This window comes from Coturnix japonica, chromosome 21, assembly GCF_001577835.2.
Source record: "Coturnix japonica isolate 7356 chromosome 21, Coturnix japonica 2.1, whole genome shotgun sequence".
Lineage (NCBI taxonomy): Eukaryota > Metazoa > Chordata > Aves > Galliformes > Phasianidae > Coturnix > Coturnix japonica.
The window spans coordinates 1,855,113-1,877,069 of NC_029536.1; the positions used below are offsets into that span (position 1 = coordinate 1,855,113).

The 21,957-nt window shown below is 45.1% G+C and overlaps 3 protein-coding genes across 3 annotated transcripts; 2 read left to right on the top strand and 1 right to left on the bottom strand.

The window, feature by feature from the left end:
- Positions 1-40: 40 nt before the first annotated feature.
- On the bottom strand, positions 41-4,031 carry TMEM88B (transmembrane protein 88B). The gene is made up of 2 exons (XM_015882176.2): positions 2,743-4,031; positions 41-964 (listed from the first exon to the last, which is right to left on the bottom strand). Exons 1-2 carry the CDS (start codon positions 3,010-3,012, stop codon positions 695-697), a joined length of 540 nt encoding a protein of 179 aa, XP_015737662.1. The 5' UTR covers positions 3,013-4,031; the 3' UTR covers positions 41-694.
- Positions 4,032-8,158: 4,127 nt separating this feature from the next.
- MRPL20 (mitochondrial ribosomal protein L20) lies at positions 8,159-10,413 on the top strand. Its single transcript, XM_015882177.2, has 4 exons — positions 8,159-8,302; positions 9,124-9,234; positions 9,524-9,601; positions 10,131-10,413. Exons 1-4 carry the CDS (start codon positions 8,216-8,218, stop codon positions 10,302-10,304), a joined length of 450 nt encoding a protein of 149 aa, XP_015737663.1. The 5' UTR covers positions 8,159-8,215; the 3' UTR covers positions 10,305-10,413.
- Positions 10,414-10,747: 334 nt separating this feature from the next.
- CCNL2 (cyclin L2) lies at positions 10,748-19,632 on the top strand. The gene is given in 12 exon segments (XM_015882158.2): positions 10,748-11,151; positions 12,168-12,242; positions 12,524-12,633; positions 12,909-13,029; positions 13,689-13,753; positions 16,590-16,689; positions 16,769-16,873; positions 17,078-17,219; positions 17,818-17,935; positions 18,017-18,109; positions 18,277-18,463; positions 18,465-19,632. Coding segments are annotated over 12 exon segments (1,605 nt in total). The 5' UTR covers positions 10,748-10,830; the 3' UTR covers positions 18,633-19,632.
- The last annotated feature ends 2,325 nt before the right edge of the window (positions 19,633-21,957 follow it).

Here is a 21,957-nt window from a genome sequence, read left to right on the forward strand (position 1 = left end):
GCAGCCCGTACTACAAGACAGAACACAAACTCCCCCAGTGGAGATTTGGCATGATCTTTATTCACATACAGCACTTGCAATGGCAATAGTTGGCAGACAGGAAGAGCAGCGGGGGAGCACGGGGCTCACAGCAGTCAGCCACACACAGCCCCACTGATGCAGTACCTGAACCCAGCACTCATGCTACATCCAGGTGTCTCAGAACAAGGTACTGTCTCTGAGATCTCTTACCCAGCCCTGGAAGAGCCTGCAGTGACCCTGAGGCCACTGGAGATCTCCTGCTTGTCCTGCCAAGAGCCTCGAAATGGAGCTGAACAAAACCGCAGCAAAGGACAAGGAGTGATTTGCAGGTTAATACCCATCAGCTATCACCAGACAAGCACGCTTCAGATCAGCAGCTGGAGGGGGAAAAGACCCAAAGAACGGTGATTGGAAATAGAGCTGCCATGAGCACAGCAGGTCCTGGAGGAGTTCCTATTCTGCTGCACTTTAAGACCAAGGAGCTGCACTGACAATCTCTCCCCAGTGGTATGTAGCAACCTACTATGTTATAGACAAAGCTATAGGAAGTGGCTCATAAACACTTGTGCTCACAATGAGCACTGCTCCACAGAGGCATCAGGGTGATGCTGGGAGGCAGCGGGGAGGGTCAGGATAGGCAGAAGGGAGCACTGGGTGTGATGGGGCCTCTGGCTCAGACCCAAGCCTTGACATGGGGGCTGCAGCCCCTGGCACAGCCACACAGACCACCCTCCTCATACCAGCGCCACTTCACTCCCTTGTACAGGGCCCGGCTGCACGGCTGGAAGCACATGAGGAGTCGGAGGCGCCTGGCCAGGCTGCAGTAGGTGGCCATGGCCACCACGATGAGGGGTGACATGATGACGAAGCCCAGGATGATGAGGGCTGAGGAGCTGTTGTCATCCAGGATGGTTCTGCAGTAGCGGGCGGTGGAGTGCAGCACCTGTGGGAACAGAGGGAGTTTGTCAGAGAGCAGCTGGTGGATAGGGACAGGGATCAAAGCAGCCCTGGGTTTCAGTGCCTTCCCAATGAGGCACAGCTGTCCTTCCCTCTGCAGTCCTCAAGCGACGCGATATGACTGACAACACTTTAATCAAGCTTTCGATTAGTCGGGCATCACTGTGAGAAGAGAGTGCTACACTGATCCTGAAGCAGGAAACCATCTTTATTAAGTTATCCATAATAGCACGGCTCAGCATTCGATATCAGGGAACCAAATAAAAAGGTCTCCTGCTGCTGCACCGATGTGGGTAGCACAACATGCTGGCAATTACGGCTAAGTAAATAAAGTGCAGCAGAAATGTCGGATCCTGCAGGCAGATTGGTGGGCTGCAGATTCCCAAGCCTACTTTGTGCTCCATCTTCCATGCACCACCGTGTACACAGCTGGATCTCTCAGCCCTTCAACACCCACTGTGAGGTTCTGCTCACCCCATGCTGCTGTAGGGACCAGCACAGTGCTGGTCCTGGGTCTTACAGCCCTGCTTTCCTGCTGGCAGCAGCAGCACCAGGCCAAGGCACTCACTGGTTCTGTGCTAAGAAATGACACGGGCAGCTCCCACCTCCCCCAGCCTCCTTTCTTTTCTCTATGTGCTTTCTGCAGTAGAAGCAGCACAATCGCACTCTAAAAAAATAAATAAATAAATCCATCTAATGGCTCTGCAGTGCAGAAATCAGCCTCTGGCTACGAGGAAAGCAGAGAACAGCAATAGCCTGAGGACAAAGGGCTGCTCTTGTCAAGCCATCCTGCAGCATTCCCCATCTACCTCTATTAAAAGATGAGGCTGAGTGAAAAGACTCCTTGCAGCTAACAGCAGCGCAGTTGCTTTCAAGACTGATGTACTCTGATCTACTCAAAAACCCTTTTGCCTCCCCTCAGAGCCCAAAGCCATCAAGCAGAGCCCTGTGTGTACAAGGGTAAGTCTGGGGTCTTCCAAGGCTAATGATCCCAATCATCTCTTTGTGAAGACCAAGGGTCTGTGTGCTGAAACTTTACCTCCCACACCAGGATCTGCTCACTCAGAGGTCCCAAGGATTTGGCTGACTAGATGGGATGCACAGACTTTATTAAGAAGGGAGGAAAATAAACCTCCTCCCTTTTTATGTTTCTCAGGTAAATGTGTCCTTTTGAGAAGATTCAGTCTTCCCTTTTGTGGAATGGGGAGGCCAACAGCATCTATTTCCAGAGCCCATTCTCCCTCCTGGGAGGAAGTATTGCAGGGTTTGTTTTTTCCTCCCCAAAGCAGGAAGAGAACCCTCCTAACTCTGGGTAACCTGCAAGAGAAACCAGATTGAGCTGCTCTAAGAGCTACTGCTGGTGAGGAAAACAGGGAAATTGCTTCTCAGCATCCATTTAATCAACAGATGCCAAACATATTTATGGAAACAGAAGAGGAAATTCATAGGTATTCTTGGAATAATGAAATTCAGAGGATAGCAACCACATGGAGCAGGCACAGCCAGAGCCCTTCCTGACCAAGCAAATACATTGCTTACAAGTTAGAAACTGTACAGGAACATCTGAATCTGTACACAGGCATAAGAGGGATTACAGATTCTGCTTGGCTTTATTAATGCTGACTTATTTTTTAGGTAGATCAAATATGTCAAACACTGTAGAAAAGTTACTTACATGGAAAGTAGCAAACACTACCAGATCTCTTTTGCCCTTTAGTTTTCCCCATTCAAACTTTCATTCCAAATGGAGCAAATCTTACTTACCTGAGAGTGGCATTGGAAGCCAAAGTAAACCACCACAATGGTGGGAAGCAACACGATGGTGAAGATAACAAGCATCAGGAGCAAGTTGATGAAAAAGACTAAGAGGTTCATGGTGGCTACCAGCAGAGCCCATGCCCAGCAGCCGCAGGTGCTCCGTGGCTCCCTGGGAAGGAGCTGGTCATCCATGTCGTACGGTGGGAGGCTGGGATGCATCTTAGACTTGGCTAAGAGGCTTTCTGATGCTAAGTCCTCGGTCTCCTGGTCGGCCATGCTTCAAGAATGCTGCTGATCAAACCCAAAGCTTTTTCAAAGTGGCTTCTTTTGTTTCGGCCACAGATCTGCTTAAGCTTTTCTTAGCTATTGCACATATGGACAAGAACACAGCCAGAGAGCGTAATGGAGCAAGGAAGGAATGGCCTTTTGGCCACCTGCTTTCCCAGGACAAATTGTTCCTTCTTAGGTTGTTTTCTGGTAGTGCCCTGATCTCAGTTTTAAGGCAGCTTGGCAACAGCTATAGTTCTGCTTCTGAATCCATGGTACCCCTGAAATCCTGTTCTTCCCAGGAGTACGATTCCAAGAGGTCCCCAGCGGTTGTTCTCAGCCTTGATAGGTGGCTCGGTTCAGGAGGGCACCTGGCTTCATCCTCCTCCTCCAACTCTGAGCACCTGCAGACAGGTCGTCGACTTTAAATCACCTTTCCATGCTCCTCATCCTGTACCCATGGAAATATTCCTTCTCAACTCTCATCCAAACAAAGTATCCAGGGAGGATAACGAAGCAGAGCTGCCCTCCCCTCTGCCTTGATGGAGTCCTTGCCCACACCAGGCAGAGATGGAAACAGAGATGGGAGCAGTGTGTAGTCTCAGTTCTCCCTGCTCCCCGCTGTCACCAGTGTTCCAATGCACGCAGTGCCTTCCTCAGAGCCTCGCAGCGCTGCTCTGTTTACAGTGTGGCTTCTGAAGCTGCTTTCTGTGCCAGCCAATCACTTACATCTGCCTCACAAGTGATTTAGCACACAGCACCCAGGAGCCACGCTCAAACCATACATTCCCAGGGCAAGATGGTCTCTTTCAAACTGAAATTATTATTCTGCCTGTGATTCATTTTCTTCATTTTCTCTCTAGATTAAAATGCCTCAGAGTAGTTGATAATAATCACTATATAGCTTAGAAACCTTCTGTTCTCTGTGCTCACCCCTGTTATTGTCTGCAGAGCACACTGATGTGCTCTTGTACTGAAGGCAGAGTAATGATCACTTATTTTACCTATCTAATTTGATCAATGTTATTTAAGAAACCATTGCTACCTCTACATATATATCACCTTTTGGATGCATTCACTTGTGCAGGAGGGAGAAAACTTTCTTCCAAGAGGTGCAGAGGTCTTACCAGAAGGCAGAGCTCAGCACAGCACAGCAGGGAAGGAATCCAGGAGTCCTATCTTCCACTTGGTGCCACTTCCTAGAGACATTCTCCACTAGGAAAGGGCTGAGAGACTGCTCAAGCTGTGCTTGCAATGTATGAATTGAAGGAAGACACATTCAAGAAAGCCTCCCAGTCCTCCCAGTACCCCCCTGGACTGTCACATACTGTTTGTACAAAGTGAGACATCCTGAGACCATTTGCAGCCTGCCACATGTAATCAGCGTTGAAGTGCAGGCTTGAAGACTCAAGTGGGTTGAAGAGCGGTGTGAGAAAATTGGTATTGATTTCAAATACCAGCAAGAACAAAGCCTTATGAAACAAATAAGAAGTTTTAAAAACAACTCGACACCATGCACATTGGTTATGCAGTTCTCCTAGCTATTACAATTATTAGTTGATCCACTTACCACTTCATTATTTTTCTATGGCTCTTATTAAACCTATCCAGCATTCAGAAGTCTCACGAGCTTCACCTTGTGAATATCTAGCAATAAAATTTCCCCTAACTCGTTTGCACTTGAGTACAGCTCATAAGTGAGGTGCAGCATCCATACTAAGAGCCCTCAGCCAAAGAACACCTTGTTCTGTCCTTAGCACCGACACACCCTGAAGAACAGAGGGGCAAGATGAAATTGAGAAATCAGTCTGAGGGTCACAGACTGTGGCTCACTTCCATGAGCTCAGATTTGGTTCCTCAGGTCCTGCATGGATCTTCAGCTGCACGTCTCTCTCCATCCTGCTTTGAGATACAAAGGGTCATTTCAGGCCTAATTGAGGGAAAAGATGCTGAAACGTTTGTTAATTATGCAAAGTCTGAGCTTCCTTATGATCTTTTGGAAAGGAAGAAATGAAAAAGGGAGCCACTATCTCCAGTATAATCCTGTTTATATATGAAGTGGCACAAGAGACATTTATTTCTGAAATACAGCAGGGAACAAACAACAGCAGGCACATTTCTGCACGCGAGCTAGTTCCATCTGTTCCTGAAGGGACACACTCTGCTTCCTGAGCACCCTCCAGCCATGTGCTTCTTCTCATTCCTTCTCTGAAGTGTGTTTTCTCTGGATTGCCATCCAGATCTCCCACAGACACAGTGGCCAGACATAGCAATGGAACTCACTTTGCTTCTCATGCTCTGTACGTGCCTGTCTCACCCAAAGGGATGAACAGTGACCATTCCCCCTGTATGTTCCAACTGGATGAGTTCCACTCTCAGTGTTTCCTGACTGCAGGGAAAAGCCCCTCACCTGTAGGCAGCAACAGGGGAGGATTAAGCATCACTTGGGAGCTGGAGACCCACTCTCCACACAGAGAACCAGGCAGTCGTGCTATTCCTTACCAGGAATGATTTCAGCTAGATTCTCGGGTTATTTTATTTCCTTTAGCCCTAATGTTGAAGGTGACATCTGTTTTGTTTGTTGTTATTTATTCCCTCCATTGAGAAGAAAAAAATTAAAGCTGATGTGCCAGGTGAGGAGGGGAACGTTAAAAATAGACTCTGCCATCAGCCTGCAGCCTGATTTGTTCCTTATCTAAGCTGATTAGAAACTAACTTACCCAGGCTCTGAATTGTAAGTAAAAAAGGAATAAATAGAATACTGTCTTCCAAACCTGAAGACGGACCATTTCAGTTCTGAATGCCAGGCACTGAAATGTTACTGAAAACTGTGCTATGTAATAATAAAAGAAAATCAAATCGATTTCAGAACACTTTGGCTGACAGATCGATTTCTATTTTAACACAACTGCAAACCCCAGGAGCACCTCTGTTTGGACAGCTGCTTTCCTGGGAGAAAGGGAACAAGCTGTGAAAACCTTCTAAGTAACTGCTAGAGGAACTTCTCATCGAGCACATCCTGCAATGATTTCCCAGCTGTGTCACGAAAAGCTTTCTAAAATCGATTGGAAAAACACAAGAGATGCAAACCTGCTTAGCATGTACGGTGTAAGGCACAGCTATTTCATAAGCAGAGGCAAAAGATTTGGAGCAAGAGTGCTACCACAGGCTCAGAGTAACACCTAGCACAGGCATTCAGGTTTTGCCCAGGGCAGTTTCAGGCGTGATATTCAAAGAGCTGTATGAGTACTCCTCCTTTCACAGATATGGAAACTGAGGCGTGGAGAAGGGAATTTACTTGCTCTATCAGCTAGCAGGCCAGTGGTAAGGCTGAGAACAGAGCCTGCGTGTGTTCTTTGTCTTTTCGGACCCTTGAGTCAGTATCAATCATCAACATTTTTCAACGACCACAAACGAGCCTATCTCCTTTCTACTAATGAATTCATGCATGAGAGAAAGAGATGAAAAAAAAAAATAGAGAGGAATGACCTTTAAAACAGTCACATTGTATGAAAAGCCCATTTTCATCTTGTTCTACCCATTTCCTCACCACTCTCTCAGGCTGAATGGCTCCTAGGGGAGAACGGAAGCCAATAGCTTTCCCTCAAGCTGCAAAATGTGAGATGTCTGCACAGACCTACCCAGACGTCCACAGGGAAATAACTATCACATACATCCTGCGTTCAGTTATTGCACAGGCCAGCCATGGTGGTAATAAAGCCCCGAATCTGTGCAGGAAAACAGATGGCATCGGATGTAATAAATATGACAAATGGCATGGAGGCTCCTGAACGGTCGCAGCATAGTGAATGGCTGCCAACAGCTCCTGGTTCAAATATCTAGTATTTTTCAAGTCTGAGTTAAGCCCTCTAACTGGAGAAGGGATAAGACATGCACTTAGGGAGCAAAGCAAAAAACCAAACCATCACCACCAAGCCCTATAGGAAGTACACTCAAATTTGAGGCTTAAGCCATGGAAAGACAGAAAACACTGTGCCAGGCAACTCAAATCCTATCCCAAATCGCTTCTGCTGTCTTGTGTTGGAGTTCCACAGAGTGCAAAAGGCGGCTTGATGTAACTTAGGGAGAAGTTTCTAACAGGAGTATTATTGCTTTGAGGCACTCAAAGCGGTGTGTTAATGTCAATAGTTGTCTTCTCTAAGGGCAGACCCTCACTTTAAGTAACTTGCCCTTGGTCCATCCCAACAGCCCCACCTTGTGGTTTATAATTTTTCACTTTTCACCATCTCTCATGCCTAAAACACAGCAAGATGTACCACCAGCACTGAGTTCTACATTAATTGCCCTCTTTATGGTCGGTCACCAAGGCTGGGCAGCAATTGAAACCCAGCACAGGGGAAGCCTTGCTCCAGCTGGGCTGAATGACTGACTCCAGTGCTAATGATGGGTCAAAAGAACTTGCTAAAACCACAAACACAAAATTAAAGAGAGAGTGTTGGAGTTTGCTCGGTTTAATTCATATTTATTAAGCTCACTTCAGCACAAACTGAATCATTCCTTTTTAACACCCATGCAACAAACACACCCAGTGAAATCCCAGCCTTTCCTCTAAGAGCAGGTCAAGATGAAGCCAGCTGGGGCTGAAACCCTAAAATCCATCATTAATTGTGCATGGTGACATAGCAGCAGTGAACAGGAACCACTGTACAGCTCCATGGCCTCATTCTCTCAGAGGGGCTGCAAGAGTAGCTAGGCCTGCTGCGGCCTAGTTTGGTCTGGTGCGGCCTACTCTGAACCGGCGAGGCCTAGTTTGGTCCAGTGCGGCCTAGTCTGACCCAGTGAGGCCTAGTCTGACCCAGTGAGGCCTAGTTTGGTCCAGTGCGGCCTAGCCCGGTCCGGTGAGGCCTAGTTTGGTCCGGTGAGGCCTAGCCTGGTCCGGTGAGGCCTAGCCTGGTCCGGTGAGGCCTAGTTTGGTCCAGTGCGGCCTAGCCTGGTCCGGTGAGGCCTAGTTTGGTCCGGTGTGGCCTAGTTTGGTCCAATGCGGCCTAGCCTGACCCAGCGAGGTCTAGTTTGGTCCGGTGCGGCCCAGCCCGGCCCGGTGAGGTCTCGTTTGGTCCGGTGCGGCCTAGCCAGGTCCGATCCAGCCCACCCCATCCAGACGCGGCCCAGGGCGGAAGGGCGGGGGCCGTCCTCCTTTGTGCCCGCCCCGGAAGCCGGAGCGGTGCGGCGTTGCCGTGCCCTCGGCGGGGACATGGTGCAGCTTAGCGTACCGCTGTGGCTGCGCAGCCGCCTGACCGATCGCTTCTGGAGGGTGCAGGAGGTGCTCAAGTATGCCCGGGTGAGTATGCCCGGCCCGGGTGCTCGTCCCCGTGGATGTCCGGATCCCTGGAGGGGGCTGAAAAAGAAAATAACAGCGTTTTGTGTAGCCCTGGTGTATGAATAACGCTGGAGGCCTGGGGCTGCTTTAGCATGCTTGAGGAGCAGGGGGGTTCTGTGCACCACGGGAGTAGCAGCCTGTAAGGGCTGATGTTGGGGTTTGGTTTTATTTGGGTGAAAAAACAGATTTCCCCCCAGTCCTTAAGCGTGCTTTGATATTTGAAAGGCAGTGCTTCGCAAGCAGGGTTTGAACTGAAGTTCTGACTGCTGTGCTTTGGCTCAGGAATTGCCTTTTCTCAAGGGCAGGTTGGTATCCTGGTGAGAGCAGAACTGAGATGGGAAATGTTCAATTAAGTGATGGCAGCAGCAGTGCGAGTTCTTTCAGATGATGGTTATTCCACTGACCATACAGCAGCGGCTTGTCGTGATGCAGGGATGACAGTGCTAGCAGAGGGTCTTGTCCAGTCCCTGTGGACAAAACTGAGAGGGTAGCTCAGAAATGGGGATAAATGGTAAAGATTTAGAAGTTGTTTAAAAGCATGAGTTGCTCTCCACCTGGAACCACAGCCTATAGTGAGGTTGGCTTTTCTCTCCCTCCTGCTGGACTGAAAGGTTTTTAGTTGTAAAATGATGAAAGAATATTTTCAGTATATGCTTAACTGATGGTTATGTCTCGTGAAGCTTGTTGTTATGATGGGCTTTGAAATACAAACAAGCATATGTATTAGCATTACTGAAGGGTTTAATGGCTTTAAAGTTAACAAGAATATCTCTATATTTCAGCATTTTCGTGGAAGGAAGAACCGCTGCTATAAGTTGGCTGTACGAAATGTTCAGAGAGCTTTTGTGAAGTCAACAAAGGCCAGGAAGCAGAAGAAAAGGTTCCTAAGAGCGGTAAATAGCAAACTGTTATCTGTAAGCAGTAAAAGAGGGAAAGAGCAGAACTGGTATAGCCACTTTTCTCTGGGAGGAATTGTATCTCAAAACATGTTACCAACATGAAAAGTGCTGTGGATTTAAGGCAACAGCCCCTCTGTGATCTGGAAAAGCTCACATTCTGAAGGTCATAGAGATGTATGTTGCACTGAGAAGAATGTAGGTCTGAGTATTTACTAGATCAATGTGACAGATATTTATTTCTATAATATTTTATCATCCAATATGTTAATTTTTACACTTTCAGCTCTGGATCACCAGGATCGAAGCAGCTTCTCTTGAACATGGTTTGAAGTACTCAGCTTTCATAAGCAATCTGTTTAAGGTAAGGATGGTGCTTGAGTAATGTAGTTTGACAAAACAGGTCAAAAATTGCTGGCTGCAGCAGTAAGAAACTCAGCGTGCAGCTGCCAGTCCTTGAAGAGAAATGGTGGGGGTGTCCAAATGGGAGCCTGAATGGGCAATATCAGCTTGGAGCATGGTTGGAAAAGCTCCCTTTGTCAAAGGGAGCACTGTTCTGCTTCCTTAGCATTGAAACAAGCTGTGCTTATGATTGTACTCACTCAAAGCACTAAGTTCTTTCCTAATCCTGTTTCTCTCAGTCTCCTTTTACTGTGGTAGGCGTGGTTGCTTCTCCTTGAAGGATATTTTTCTTAGGCCCTCTGTTAAAAGAATCAGAAGAAGTAATATACAAAACATACAGCATCTTCTGTTTAGAACATAAGAGATTTGTTCTTTGCTTCATAGTTGGGCTTGGAAAGACATTGAGAAAGTCAGCCCTCGGGTCATGACAAGGCATTGTAGTGTTCTATTCCTAAATACGGTGCTTAACCACCAATTCATCTTCTCTTTAGACCCAGGTGGAGCTGAACAGGAAGATGATCGCGGATTTGGCCATTTATGAACCAAAGACATTCAAGTCTCTGGCTGCTTTAGCCCAGAGGAGGAGGCAGGAAGGTTTCCTTGCAGCCCTGGGAGACGGGAAGGAACCAGAGGGGATATTCTCCCGTATTGTACACCACTATTGACATCAACACCTGCAGATGGGCATCGTGATGTTAAAATGTATATAGCATACGTATACCTTCTGTTACAGACCTAATAAATCGTCTTTTTTATTAAGAACCGTTGGAAGAAGAATCTGAGTGATGACTGGCGTCGTCATAGGGGGAGAAACAATAATTAACAGCTAAAATAACCCAATATCTTCCAACCCTGCACCAGCAGAGCCAGCTGTCCCCATTAAGGTGACACAAGACCTCTGAGGAGAGCGGGGCTCTGTGAGAGGGGGAAGCCCCGTAGCCGGTATTTATAGAGCCGGAAGTTATTGAGCCGGAAGTTATGAAGCCGGAAGTCATAGAGCCGGAAGTTATGAAGCCGGAAGTTCCGCCTACTCTGTTCAAATTCCCAACCAATCGCTGCTCGCCGCTGCGTCGCGCTCAGCCAATAGGAGGCGGCCGGAAGTAGAAAAAGGGTGGGGAGGAAGCGGTGAGGGCCCAGACGCCGCCCGGCGGAGGAGGAGAGAGCACGCAGGCGAGGCGGCGGCACCACAAAATGGCGGCGGGGTCAGGCAGCGCGGCGGCTGTGGCGGCGGTAACGGGCGGCGGCCCCGCGGGGCCTCACGCTGTTGGTGTTACACCGGGCGGTGCTATAGCTGGAAGCGGCGCACCGGTACCGGGCCCCGGGGCGGTGCTGATCGGCGACCGGTTGTATTCGGGGGTGCTGATCACGTTGGAGAACTGCCTGCTGCCCGAGCACACGCTGCGATTCACCCCGTCCATGAGCAGCGGCCTCGATCCCGACACGGAGACCGAGCTGCGAGTCACCGGTTGTGAGCTGATCCAGGCGGCCGGCATCCTGCTCCGCCTCCCGCAGGTAGGCCGCGGCCTAGGCCTGGGTGGGGCCTGCAGGCCTCAATGCGACCCAGCCGAGGTGGTGGGCAGTTAAAGCGGGTCCCCGTGAGGCCCCGAACGGCTCTAGGCCGCCCCGCCGGGCCCGAGGGCGGCGGCAGGAAGCGCTGATGTAAGCGAGGGCGGGGATCCCGTTGGGCTTTGTTAAGGAGGCGTTCATGGTAGGATCCGCTCGTAGCGAATTTCGTTGTGGCCTTAGTGGGAAACATCCCACCTGTCTGCTGTATCCAGAGCATCAGGTTGTAAGAGGAAAGCCATGTAGGTGTCGCAGCTCGAATACTGTGATCAGTTTTGGGCCCCTCGCTGCAAGAAAGACATTGAGGCCCTGGAACGCGTTCAGAGGAGGGAAACAAAGCTGGTGAGGGGTCTGGAGCATAGGACGTATGAGGGAGCTGGGATTGTTCAGCCTGGAGAAGAGAAGGCTCAGGGGAGACCTTCTAGCTCTCCCTAACTTCCTGAAGGGAGGTTATAGTGAGCTGGGGCCTCTTCTCTCGTGTAATCAATGATAGAACTAGAGGGAATGGTTTTAAGCTGTGCCAGGGGAGATTCAGGCTGAACATTAGGAAATATTACTTCTCAGAAAGGGTAGTTAGGCATTGGAATGCACTGTCCAGGGAGGTGGTGGAGTCACCGACCATGGGAGTGTTCAAGAAACATCTGGATGTTGTGTTGATGAATATGATTTAGCCGGGAAGTATTGGGAATGGTTGGACTAGATGATCTTCTAGGTCTTTTCCAACCTTGATAATTCTGTGATTCTGTGAGTCAGGTTCTTTTCCTGTACCTAAAAAATAGGTTGTTACATTTCCCTCTGGTTTTGTTTGTTGTTTTTCTGGCATCCTTTTGCCTAAGGATATGGCTTAAGTTGTGTGTTTATTAGCTTTTTTTTGTTCGTAAACCTGTTGCAGTCACTCAAAGTGGTATTTTCTTAATACCTGGGAAGGGTTTCCTTAATACCTGCTCTGGTTGTTTCATTTTTAGGTTGCTATGGCTACAGGACAGGTGCTATTCCAGCGTTTCTTCTATACCAAGTCTTTTGTGAAGCATTCTATGGAGGTAAGAAACAAACATGATGTGTATGTGTAGGAAAGTGACTTAACTTTTACTCTGTTTCACCTGGTTGCCCACCTGGATGTGATCAGAGCGTTGGTAACTAACCTGCAGGCTTATGAACTGGTGTGACTTTGCAGAGCTGTGCAGTATTTAGTGATTTTTATGAAGTTTTCAGTGTTTTCCTGCTTTTACCACTGTTTTCTCATGTTATCCCTCCTTAAGATGCTGGAGATGAGCTTCTAATTTGAGTAGAACATCAGTCTCTTGCAATGCTTATATTTCAGCACGTGTCAATGGCCTGTGTTCATCTGGCATCCAAAATCGAGGAGGCACCCAGACGCATCAGGGATGTAATTAATGTGTTCCATCGCCTTCGACATCTGCGAGAGAAAAAGTAAGCTCAGGTTTAAAAATGCTCTGAAATGTTTGCTTTGTATTATATTTATTAAACTTTGCAGGCTGATGTTGGTATCGTTTTGTGCTTAATAAATTGGAGACCATGTTGAGAAGATCTCATTAAGGAGGAAAGTGGGTTGACCAAGTTGAAGTAAAGGTTTTTAGTGTTAGAAGCAGTGGTGGTGTATGTTAGCTTTCGCCAAAATAGCTTAACATACAGATGAGTACTCCTTGGTTTTAAGTTAGTCTTTGAAATATGACATTGTCTTGCAGAAAGCCTGTACCTCTAATACTGGATCAAGAATACGTGAACTTGAAGAACCAAATTATTAAGGCAGAAAGAAGAGTTCTAAAGGAGTTGGGATTTTGTGTTCATGTCAAGCATCCACATAAGGTTTGTATTGTATACATTTAACTTTGTACTCATTTTTGCATGTGATATAAATGCATTGAGTTGGGTGCTTAATTTCATGGGAGCTGTATGGTTGGTTCCTAAGAACAGTAGGTAATTGAGTGAAGCTAGCTTCTGTTGACATCTTAATCACTCATTGTGCATTTGCTCTCATTTGTTGATGAGTCTGAACTTTTCCAATCAGAGTAGTCTATGTTCTCTTGCTTTCCTTTCAAACCTGGGAAAAATCTGAATACACCAATGACACAAACCACGTTAGGTCTGTTCTTTGCAAATGTTGTTATACTTCCATTGTTACTTATTGCAGCTAGCCGTATTTTCTCCCAAGTTACAGCTAAAAAGGAGTCGTGAGTTGTATAGGAGAACATACCTAGCTTGAAGACAAGACTTCTAGATGAATAGCATGATGACTGAGCTCAGAAGACGGAGAGCTAGGAAGGTCAGATCTGGTTGTGTGTTGACTCATGCCAACATCTGCACTGGAAAGCAGAGGTTGTGTGGGTGACCACTTGATGTTGCGAACACCTATGTGAAATGTTTTAGAACTTGAAAGGAAACTGGATACCTCATGGATGTCCCTCTGAAATATATAGGTGGCTCTCAAGATTCTTGTTAATAACACAATAACCCATATCTTCCAGATAATCGTTATGTACCTTCAGGTATTAGAATGTGAACGTAACCAACACCTGGTCCAGACCTCATGGTAAGTTGATTTTCTTTGTTGTAAGAGACCAGCAGGGGCAGTAGCAGAAATATGTCACTTGATGTATTCTGGGCAGCAATGCTCTGAAGTGATTATGGGCCACTGCAGACAGCTCCAGTGTTTCTTGGAGTGCCCAAACTACTACCCAAATGTTGATCGGCCTCTTAAGTTTGAGGCTCTGTTTTAATGGTAAGGTAGCTTTCCACCCTGACTTCTCACTACCCTCCTCTCTGCTTTCACCTTTCAGCTGAAGGGAAAACATTGAGTGCTTAATGGTTCTCTTGGGGTTTTGTTTGTTTCTTGTTCTTTGTGGAAAATTGTGTAGTCAGTGTGCTACCAGGCTGGGAAATGGCCTTTCCCATTGCCTGAGTTTGATTACAGGTGCGTCAAAACATCTCAGCACAGATAAACTTCTCTTATCCCTATGGATAATGCAAGGTTTCAGCTTCTAAGACTGGATGAGCACATTGTATTTGTGGTTGCCGAGACATGTCCTCTGCCTTGTTGCTTTCATTACTGCAAAGATTTGCTTGGATATGGGAAGCTTGTGAGAAATTCCAGGTTTTAAACTTAAATAAACAATACTTTGAAGCAACGATGCTTTTTAACCATGTCGTGGTTTAAAAATAGTGTGAATCCAAAGATCATATTTCTGCTGACTGAACTGTCTGGTACTGTGGCCTATGTACAGAGAACCAGTTTTGACTTTTCTTTTCTGTACTCTTTTAATCAAAGGGTAGCCTCTGAGGGTAAGTGACTAAGACTTCTCCTCTGCTGCCCAAGCGCTATGGTGCAGGGATAGCTGCCGTCTTCAGTCAAACCAAAGCAGGCTCTACAAAGAGAAGGCTGACTCTAGACAGGTGGTATACACATGATAGTATAGTAACTGGCCAACTGCTTCTTGTGCTTAAACTTTGACTTATTTTTATTGTGTTTTTTTTGACTGTTGTATGTTTTATAACTTGGATGTTAATGTTTTGAATGGTTTTTAGTATTAAACTTTTACAGCTGTTAAAAAATGTATTTTTAGACGATAAGAGCAAATGAAGGTAGGATTTAATACATCCCTATATGGTTTAACAATAAAAAACCGAAAGCTAGTTTCAATTTGTAAATGAGAGATATCATCTGAGACTGATTTAGTACTATTATTTCCAGTACTGTTACATGGGGGTCCCTTCAACTTGTCATAATCTATGAAGTATTCAGCTGTCAATTATATATTACTCATTACCAATTCTCTACTCCTTATCAAAGGAAGGAGGGGTAAGTGAGGAGGAGGGAGGAAATTACTCCATTTGAGAAATGTTTCTGATGTTACAATGACACATCTGCATACTAATGCTTGTAGGTTCCAGTACTTGATAACAGGTGGATATATCCAGTACAGTTGTTGCCTTTTGTTTTGAAATGTGCATTTTACAACGTTACTTTTTGGTGAATACATTGTGACAAGGATTCATTTCCTCACACACCTGATTCTGAGCCCACACAGAAAGCATACAGTGGCCAGGGTTGGAAGCAGTCAAGTTTTTCAACCTGACGAGTTAAGTATATATGAAGTTCTAATGCTTGAAGTACCACTTTTCTCCTCTTATTTTATATTTGCTAAAGGGTTTGTTCCCTCATTTTATTTTTGTGGTACAATACGAGTGGCTTTTAAAGTTCTTTTCTCCTAGAAGGATGAGTTGATGTTTACAACTGCTCGTCTGGGACAGCAGTTGCTCTTTACTAAAGCAAGAATGTAAGACAACCAGAGCAGGTGGGAATTTGACATCTAAAAGCTTCGAGTTCCTTTCAACTCTCCTGTGTAAAATGGATACCAATGTCTAGACTGTGGTCTCTGGTTTGGATGTCTTGGAGGTTAGTGAATCCTTGTATAATGGTACCCACATAATTAATAACAACTACTTTAAAATAATTTATTATATAGAGGATCTTGTTTTCTGTTTTCTCCCCATGTGATACCTTGCTTGATATACGTGCTTAAAAATCTAGATCTTTTTAAGGGCTTCAACTGACAGATTCAGAGGAAGTTGCTTTGTTTTTAAGACTTTAGAAGAATGATTTTCAAGTGTACTGACTGGAATATTATATGCAATATTTTACAGTTTTCTCATTCTGTGAATATTCATTTTAAGCAACATTATTGAAATTGGACAATTTGGAAATCGTGTTTCATGTGCCAAGGAAGAGATCTGCCTGAATACTGAGTATTCTCCTGAACTGATGTTTCCAGAGACCTTTCTTCTATGGCTGCTTTTCACATCGGAAAGAATTCTGTACAGGATGGAAACCAGTGCTTCCAAAGGAGAATGGATCCCTTATATCTTCAGTGGAGGCTGGCATGTGCTGAAGTGGACTTCGTTTTCATGGGATAACTACTGCAGGAGCTGCTGCTTTCCAAACCATCTGGGCTCAGCCCAGAAACATGTGAACCTAAAAGTCTGTAACTGAGTACTTCAGATTATATTGTATGTTGTCTTCATGCAAATCCTCTCTAGTGCATGAGAGCAGGCCAGTAGAGATCCAGAAGGAAAAGGGAAGTTAAAAATGGTTCTCATCTCACAGCTGAATTTTCAGCAGCCAGTCAGTCAAACTTAATTTCTATCACACATCCCTCCCCTTGAGGGATTTTTCTTTTTGTTTTAGTAAAATCATTCAATTTTAATTTTTTACTTTTTAGATCTACAGGGATGTAATATCGAAGTCTAGCTGAATGCAGGAAAAAGCAGTACTTGTAGAACTGGGGGTGGGGGAGAGGAGAGAAGATGCAGAGGGGGGGCATCAGGAGGGAAGATCTTGTTCTCTGCAACTCTGTTATCCTGTCTTTCAGGAATTACATGAACGATAGCCTGAGGACGGATGTCTTTGTAAGATTTCAGCCAGAAAGCATTGCCTGTGCATGTATATACCTTGCAGCTAGAACGTTGGAGGTGAGCCTGTGGTTCCATTAACTTTAAGTTTGCTAGGTCTTATAGTAGAAGCAAGAACTGAGTATCCCCTCTCTTTCAGATTCCGCTTCCTAATCGTCCGCATTGGTTTTTACTCTTTGGGACAACAGAAGAGGAGATACAAGAAATCTGCTTAAAAATTCTGCAGCTCTATACTAGGAAAAAGGTTTGTTTCTTTCATATCTTGAGTCCCCTAATGGCTGCAAGTTGAAACCTGAGTTAGAAAAGCTTACCCTGTTTGACACCAGCTGCAAGCTTGGTACATTATTGGAACAGGGCTTTAGTCACAGGGTCTGGGTCCTTGCCCTAGGAATAAGTAGAAAGTCTAGCTTGCAAAGCTGTGTCATAAGTGAGGCTCTTGACCTTACAGGTTGATCTGTCTGATCTGGAAAGTAAAATAGAGAAGAAGAAATTAGCAATTGAAGAGGCAAAAGCACAAGCTAAAGGTCTACTACCTGAAGGAGCCCCGGTACTGGATAACACGTCAGGATTTTCCCCTCTACCTAAAAATGGTAAGCAGTGGATGAGTTGTTTGGAATATTTTTTTCATCTACAGTTGTAATGGTGGAGTTTGAATAGTTCTTGAAACAGATAAAGACTAAATTCAAGTTAGTCTAAAGCTAGCTTAAATGTATACTGTGGAGAGATCTACTGCCAAAACCACACACAAGCAGACTTAAATACTCGGTTTTGGCATGTTATGCTAAAGAAATACAGCACAGATCTGGGTGGGAACTTCAGTAAGTAGTATTTCTGGGTGAGAGGTCTGAAACTTGTGGTCTGTTACATGGCTTTTTGAGATGATTTTCTTCTCTTGCTTGTTATTCCCTCTCTTTGTGAAGTGCTGTAGGAGGCAATGTGCTGCTATTGCAGTCAACTCCCTTATGTGACAGTAATAGTAGTATTTGGGTGGAAATGTTTCAAGTTAAATCCTGACTTGGGGTTCTTCAGATCCACCTGTGGGCAGTTGCACATGTACCTAAACAACATGGATGCAGTAGGGGTTGTTAGAAGTGAAATGCAAGTAGTGTGGGGAGAGGCTTCAATCCTTATCTCTTCTGGTTAGTGCTCACATTTTCAAAACAAGGTAACAAAGGCTTCTTTTTCTAGAGTCTCCAAAAGAGGTTAAAGGAAATAAACCTTCACCGCTCCCTGTTCAAGCAATGAAGAATGCTAAAAGGAAAGCAGAAGGAGCCAAAAGAACAAGTTCGAATAGCCCTGTAAATGGGTAAGATTTGCATAACAGAAACTTACTTTCTCCCTCATTGTTACCTTGAACAAAACTTACTGTGTTTGTTGTCCCTTGCAGGGTTCAGAAAGGCAGAGAAAGCAGAAGTCGAAGTGGAAGTAGAGATCAAAGTTACTCAAGATCACCATCCAGATCTGCATCCCCTAAACACAGGTATGTAGTGCCTGTTGAAGGGAGTGCTGCTGCACGGAAGTAGATAAAGTCATCTCAGTATGTGTATCATTATGTACTTTACATAAAGTCTGTTTCTTGTGATGACCTTCAGCTGTTAGTGTAGTAATGTGGAGTCTTATAAAATCATGTTTTTACCCTTCCTGTAGGAAAAGTGAAAGTTACTCCACATCCAGTGGTTCCAAGTCCCACAGCCGCTCCAGGAGCCGCAGCGACTCCCCTCCGAGGCAGTTCAACCACAGCTCGACTTACAAAAGTTCCAAAATGAGAAGTTACAAGAAATCTAAAGACTATAAGTACTCAGCACACAAAGCACGGAAATCACACAGCAGGAGTTTCGTCTCGATCCAGGAGCCGATCCCGAGAGCGTTCCGATCACTCAGGAAGTACAAGAAGAAGAGCCACTACTACAGGAAATCACAGGCATGAGCGTTCTCGTTCCTATGAGCGGGCGAGCCATCGTTACGACAGAGACCATCCTGGCCACAGCAGGCATAGGCGATGAGCAGCGTGAGGAGTTCTTTCCTTTGGAATTTGAGCAGTGAAGCTCTTTGCCATTTGGCCTTTGCAGCACAGGGTTAGCCTGGCTTGTAAACCACTTGGTCTCAGTAAAGTCAGTGTTAATGGTAATTCTGTGCTTGCTGTCATGTATCCAAAGGAAAGACAATAACAAGATACAATTACACAATGGACTTTATCTCATAATTGTCTTCACGGCTGTTATGCTGGAGCGACAGCTGCTAACCCTGCAGAGCTTGTCTGGATGCTCCTATGCCTGTTGTTTGTAATCTACATACCGTAGCACATAGAGTGTTGCTTGGGTCTTCCAGTTCTGCAGCAGGATCTGCATTCCTCAGCTGGAATGCTATGCTGGACAGTCCTTCCTGTGGAATTAGAAGGCCCAAGAAGGTTCATAAAAACCATTGGAGTGGCTTGGTGCTAACAAAGCTGTCTTTTCATACTGACTCAATTATGTTGTACAAACGTAAGGTGACTTTTCTAGAACTGATGCCTATATTAGGTTATATGTGTATATATGTATTTTGCAGTGTTACAGTACAGTATGGGAATACGGCCTTACTAGCCTTTACACTTTATCCACAATGTAAATAAGCATTTGTTTAATACAGGTGGAAGATATATACAAAAAACTCAAAACTTGAACTCTATAAAACAAACTTGTGTAGAAAGTTCTGATAAATGTGAAAGTATTTAGCTCTGTGTATTGAGAGTAGTATATTTTTTATCTGTGCGATGCTGTGTGCAGGCCACCAGCTCATAAGACATTTCCAATATATACACACTTTAAGTGGTTTGAAGTTCTTTGCTCAGGATCTTTGATGCTCTGAGGAATTAGTAGTTTGTCAATCTGCATGCTTGTTGAAGAAGAGCCTTTTAAAAACAGCCAATACCCCACAGCCCAGTAGTATCAGTTCTAGTGGTATATCTGAGCTGTTACACTTGCGCTCCCTAATTTCATTAAAATATTTGATTTTATATTAATATAACTTGATAGTAATTTCTTAAGAGCTATACAACTCTGCTCCGAAGGAAAGAAGAAAAGTTGTATCATCACTCGCTTCAGTAGGTGACCCTGTTTCTTGTTCTGGGGGAAGGTTAATGACTCTTAGGTCCCCCATCTGTCAATCTGTAAGTCTTCATCTTGTTTGTGATTACATTTCAGCTGAGAAAAGACAACTGAGTGAGACAGTCAGGGAGAGCTCTGCGGAATTCCAACAAAATGCTGCTGTGGAATGTAATCAGTAAGTCAGAGTAGGGGAGGGATAGAGTCACCCCTTGTTAAATCTGTTCTTGCATCAGCAAACTCTATGTATTATCTTGACCTTTTGCACACAGATGGAAACAAATGTTTTCATACCTGGCTTGCTAAATAATTCATTGAGTGGAAGTCAAAATATTACAGTAGCTAAGATTTAATGCAACAGGAGAAGTAACTTTGATCTATTCTAAATGTTTCTAATAGAAACAAACAGAACTATTTTTTTTAAGTAGTTCCCATTTAAAGTGGTTCTTAATCCTCACTGCCTGCTAATGACTTGGAGCAAGTGTTTCCCTGCTCAATTACTTCCTTCTGCTCTGGATGCTTCCCAAATCACCACTTGGTTTGCTTCCTGAGGTGGGAAGCATGTTCACAGCTGCTGCTTCCTCCAGAAGGACTCTTAGAGGAGTTACCTGAGCTGAGTGTCATGTCTGCTAGCTGTCAGTGTGGCAGCCATCCAGCACAAGCAGCACAGCCAAGGATAAAGGTAAGATCTGAGCTATGTACTTATTTCTATCTGAATGCTATGTCACTTAGCATAAAAATCAGCAGCTGTGTCTTAGGAGCTGAGCTTGTATGAGGTGCTAAATAAATAGTGTCCCTTTAATCTGGAGAGGAAAAAAGAAAAACACAAGGGAGAAAACGTGTGTTTATTTGTCTATTGAAGTGGTTTGGTTCCAAAACAAAAGGGATTATATCACAGCATTAAAGGACATCCTGTTCTAGGAGAGAACAACCTGTCTTCACCAGCAGAAAGGCTGAAACAGATAGCTACACAGAATGTCTTGGCAAGCAGGTAGGGTTGTGAGAAGATGCATAGAGTAGCTAGAGGAAGTGTAAAACAGAGCTGTTGAAATATGAGGGCTGAGTCATAGACAGGAGTAGGTGCATCTCCCTGGGTGTGAGGTGTGCCTGTTTTCACCACCTGGTAATGTGGCTGAGCTATAAGGACAAGGAATACTGCTTTACTTTGCTCTAAGCCCACAATGGAAGACTTCACCACATGTATTTAATAGCTTTAGGGAAGCTTACGTGCATGTAGTTTTAGTGCCTTTACTGTGCTGAGGGCTTAGAACTGATGTATGGATAGCAATGCCAGGTGTGAAGTTTAAACAGGTTATTAACACCTTGGCTCTTTGCAGTGGTCTCAGCTTAACAAGCGTTTTAATTAAATCTGAGTTTCTTAAGTTAGCAATCTTAGGTTAGGCCCCTGCAGTTGATATCAAAGTTACATTTGCCAATCTATTGAGGGCTGGAACTTGGGTGTCCCCATGACTTAACATGTAGCTAACACAGCTGAATTTCAACAGTGGCTCTGGTCCTCTTCCTGGTACACTGATGAGTAAACTGTATGGGTAACAAGCACAGCTGGTCTCTAGGAGACTACAGAGCTGATTCATGAGAATCTACTTGTCACTACATTGGAAAGACTTGTTATGAAAACTTGGGAAGGTGAGAAAATGGGGGGAGAGGTTTCACTGTGCTGGAAACTTCCCCTTTGACCGCCCAGCTCACTGCATGGACAGAAGTGCTGCAGTAGGTGACCAGCTTTGGGTCTTCCATTGGCTTTGAAGATGATGGCTGTGGTTTGTGGCAGGATGGCTGCTCTTAGTGTTGAGCTTCCTAGAAGCTGTTCAGAGTGAACTCTGCTGACCTGAAGGCAGCAGATTACACATTAAAAGCCATTTAAATAGAGGGAGTGGCTTTTTAAAACCCTTTTTTTTTTCTTGTTTGTCTGCAGATCTACAGATTATCACTCTAATAATGATTTATAGTTCTGCAAACACCGCCCTTATCCTGATGATCAGCTGGAAAAAGACCTGCAAAAATACACCCTGCAGTGACCAATGGGAGCTGTATGAATGGAGCTCACTCAAGTGCAGAAACTGCAAGTAGCGATTACTTAAGAGCATTGCTTCACCAGAGGAAAAAGGTTCTCCCCATTGCACTGTGATGCAACTCTTCCTTGAGTCACCAGGCAACCCTTGTTCTTATTGTCCTCAACTGTGGGTGAGAAATTGCTAAGCAAAGCAAATCTGCATTTGGTGTG